Genomic DNA, 1,208 nt, shown 5'->3' with positions numbered 1-1,208 from the left:
ATTCATCTTAGCTTCCACGATAACCATCTTAACTTGCACGACATTCATATTAGCTTCCACACCACTCATCTTGGCTTCAGTTACCTTTTGTGAGAGTGAAATTTGTTGTACTTGGTCTTGTAATTTTGATATATCATGTTGCATTTCTGCCTCTTCTTCATGAGTCATGCTAGAGCTTTCAGGTTGCTTACTAGGTGTTTCCATTTTCTTTCTTTGGGGCATCAATTAATGGTAATAATTCTTCACTATTCCATTTGAATTCCTTCAAACTAATTTTTCAAACCAATCTTATGCAAAATTTTAAAAAAAACTACACACCGTTTTTTTACTTTGTAAGGGCTTGATATTAAATCTATTGTATCTCTGTAGCTGCGGATATTGAATATCTGAAATCATGTCCTGCAGTAGCCCTTTGAGTCCTCTTTCTAACCCCCTTAAGCGAATGGCATGGTAGAAGCCTCCAAAAAATTCTGGAGAGTACCTTGACAAATAGTTGCAACGCGAAGATGAATGACTGGGATGTGCGCATACCGACGGTCCTTTGGGCGTACAAGACTACTTGCAAGAAGTTGACAGGCCAAACCCCATTCAGATTGGTGTATGGGCAGGAGGCTGTAATTCCCATGGAATATATTGTGCCAATTTTGCGGATTGAAACAGTTACAAACATGGATGATTGCGATACCATGGAGGAACGACTCACGCAAATCATCGAATTGGAAGAGGGTCGCTTCTTGGCATGGTTTCATCAACAGGTGCAGAAGGATTGTGAAAAGGCGTGGCATGATCGCCATATCAAACAACGCATCTTCAAGAATGATGACTTAGTGTTTCTTTATGACAACAAGTTTCCAAAATTCCCCAGAAAATTTCAAATGCATTGGCTGGGACCTTATCTTGTTAAGGAAATTAAAGATGGTGGCGCAATTCAACTCGCCAAGTTGAATGGGGAAATATTCTGGGGAAAATTAAATGGCAGTTAGTTGAAGCTATAAAGGGGTGATCCCACCCCTGCACAATGAATATATGATTTTGAGATAGTCTTAATACTCCAGACAACTGCAAGGAAGTATGGGACTATAAAATACATTACCCGAAAGTTAGAAAGCCAAAGAGGAGGGCTGTGTGACGAATTGAAGTAAGGTGCCGAGGTGAGCTGTGCAACAAGGTTGGGGGCCACACAGCCTGGCCAAAAAGTGACCGTTGGA

The 1,208-nt window shown here is 40.8% G+C and overlaps 1 protein-coding gene across 1 annotated transcript; it reads left to right on the top strand.

The window, feature by feature from the left end:
• The first annotated feature begins 506 nt into the window (after window positions 1–506).
• Window positions 507–983, top strand: LOC149262336 (uncharacterized). The gene has a single exon (XM_089377513.1). It carries the CDS (start codon window positions 507–509, stop codon window positions 981–983), a length of 477 nt encoding a protein of 158 aa, XP_089233639.1.
• The last annotated feature ends 225 nt before the right edge of the window (window positions 984–1,208 follow it).

The sequence above is a fragment of the Pinus tabuliformis genome, chromosome 6 (assembly GCF_031772625.1).
Source record: "Pinus tabuliformis cultivar Carrire ecotype Pingquan chromosome 6, CPIR1, whole genome shotgun sequence".
Taxonomy (NCBI): Eukaryota; Viridiplantae; Streptophyta; class Pinopsida; order Pinales; family Pinaceae; genus Pinus; species Pinus tabuliformis.
Note: the sequence above shows the minus strand (reverse complement) of the source record. Positions and strands in the feature narration are given on the sequence as shown.

What these genes read in the sequence shown, in the direction of transcription:
- LOC149262336 (XM_089377513.1), top strand. Translation starts at nt 507, where the DNA reads ATGAATGACTGGGATGTGCGCATACCGACGGTCCTTTGGGCGTACAAG.